Below are 830 nucleotides of genomic sequence, written 5' to 3'. Positions count from 1 at the left end.
TTTATCTAATTTTGCTAATACTGTTTGTTTGTCCTGATAGGCTTAATCATCAAAAAAGGCTTAATTACAGGTTATAATAGTCAATTGATCTTAAGACTTATTTTATTACCTCTCCCAGAACGTTCATGATTAGCTTCAGAGCCTCATTACTATGTACTAAAGAGTCGGCATAAATTTATCTAATTTTGCTAATACTGTTTGTTTGTCCTGATAGGCTTAATCATCAAAAAAGGCTTAATTAGAGGTTATAATAGTCAATTGATCTTAAGACTTATTTTATTACCTCTCCCAGAACGTTCATGATTAGCTTCAGAGCCTCATTACTATGTACTAAAGAGTCGGCATAAATTCTTCCCAAGTAGTTGACTGGTGGCTTATCATTGTCAGTGGCACACAAATCAGGTCGAACCTGAACAAAAAATGAAGTTGTTAAAATACAGAAGTACCAATTATTTGGTACCTATACAATTCAGTTAACTTTGCTAAGAAAAGGATAAAAACATTATAACCCTGCATAAAGTGGCTTAATCGAGTTGTAACTTGTAAAGTTTCTACAAATATTGAATATATCCTGAAGTTTCTTTCATAACTGCTTTGATATCTTACTGTTGTTGTCATGGGGATGAAACACAACATTCCAGTGTTATGAATCTTCAAATTTACCACTGAGCAACTGGTAGTATATACAAGTGTTTATTACTGAAGTATGAATGTTTTCCATGGTAGTATATACAACTGTTTATTACTGAAGTATGAAAGTTTTCCATGGTAGTATATACAAGTGTTTATTACTGAAGTTTGAATGTTTTCCATGGTAGTATATACAAGTC

At 31.9% G+C, this 830-nt stretch overlaps 1 protein-coding gene across 2 annotated transcripts in view; it reads right to left on the bottom strand.

Moving 5' to 3' along the window:
* Positions 1-830, bottom strand: part of LOC106475773 (2-amino-3-carboxymuconate-6-semialdehyde decarboxylase-like) — a 19,729-nt gene that overhangs the window by 8,284 nt on the left and 10,615 nt on the right. The window contains exons 4-5 of one of the 2 annotated variants that reach the window (XM_022379814.1): positions 348-409; positions 110-173 (exon numbers count right to left, since the gene is read on the bottom strand). In XM_022379814.1, coding sequence (XP_022235522.1) covers positions 110-173; positions 348-409 — 126 coding nt within the window. Of the gene's footprint in view, positions 1-109; positions 174-283; positions 410-830 lie in introns of both variants that reach the window. The other variant, XM_013936449.2, reaches the window with a different exon arrangement.

This window comes from Limulus polyphemus, unplaced genomic scaffold (genome assembly GCF_000517525.1).
Source record: "Limulus polyphemus unplaced genomic scaffold, Limulus_polyphemus-2.1.2 Scaffold9147, whole genome shotgun sequence".
NCBI lineage: Eukaryota > Metazoa > Arthropoda > Merostomata > Xiphosura > Limulidae > Limulus > Limulus polyphemus.
Note: the sequence above shows the minus strand (reverse complement) of the source record. Positions and strands in the feature narration are given on the sequence as shown.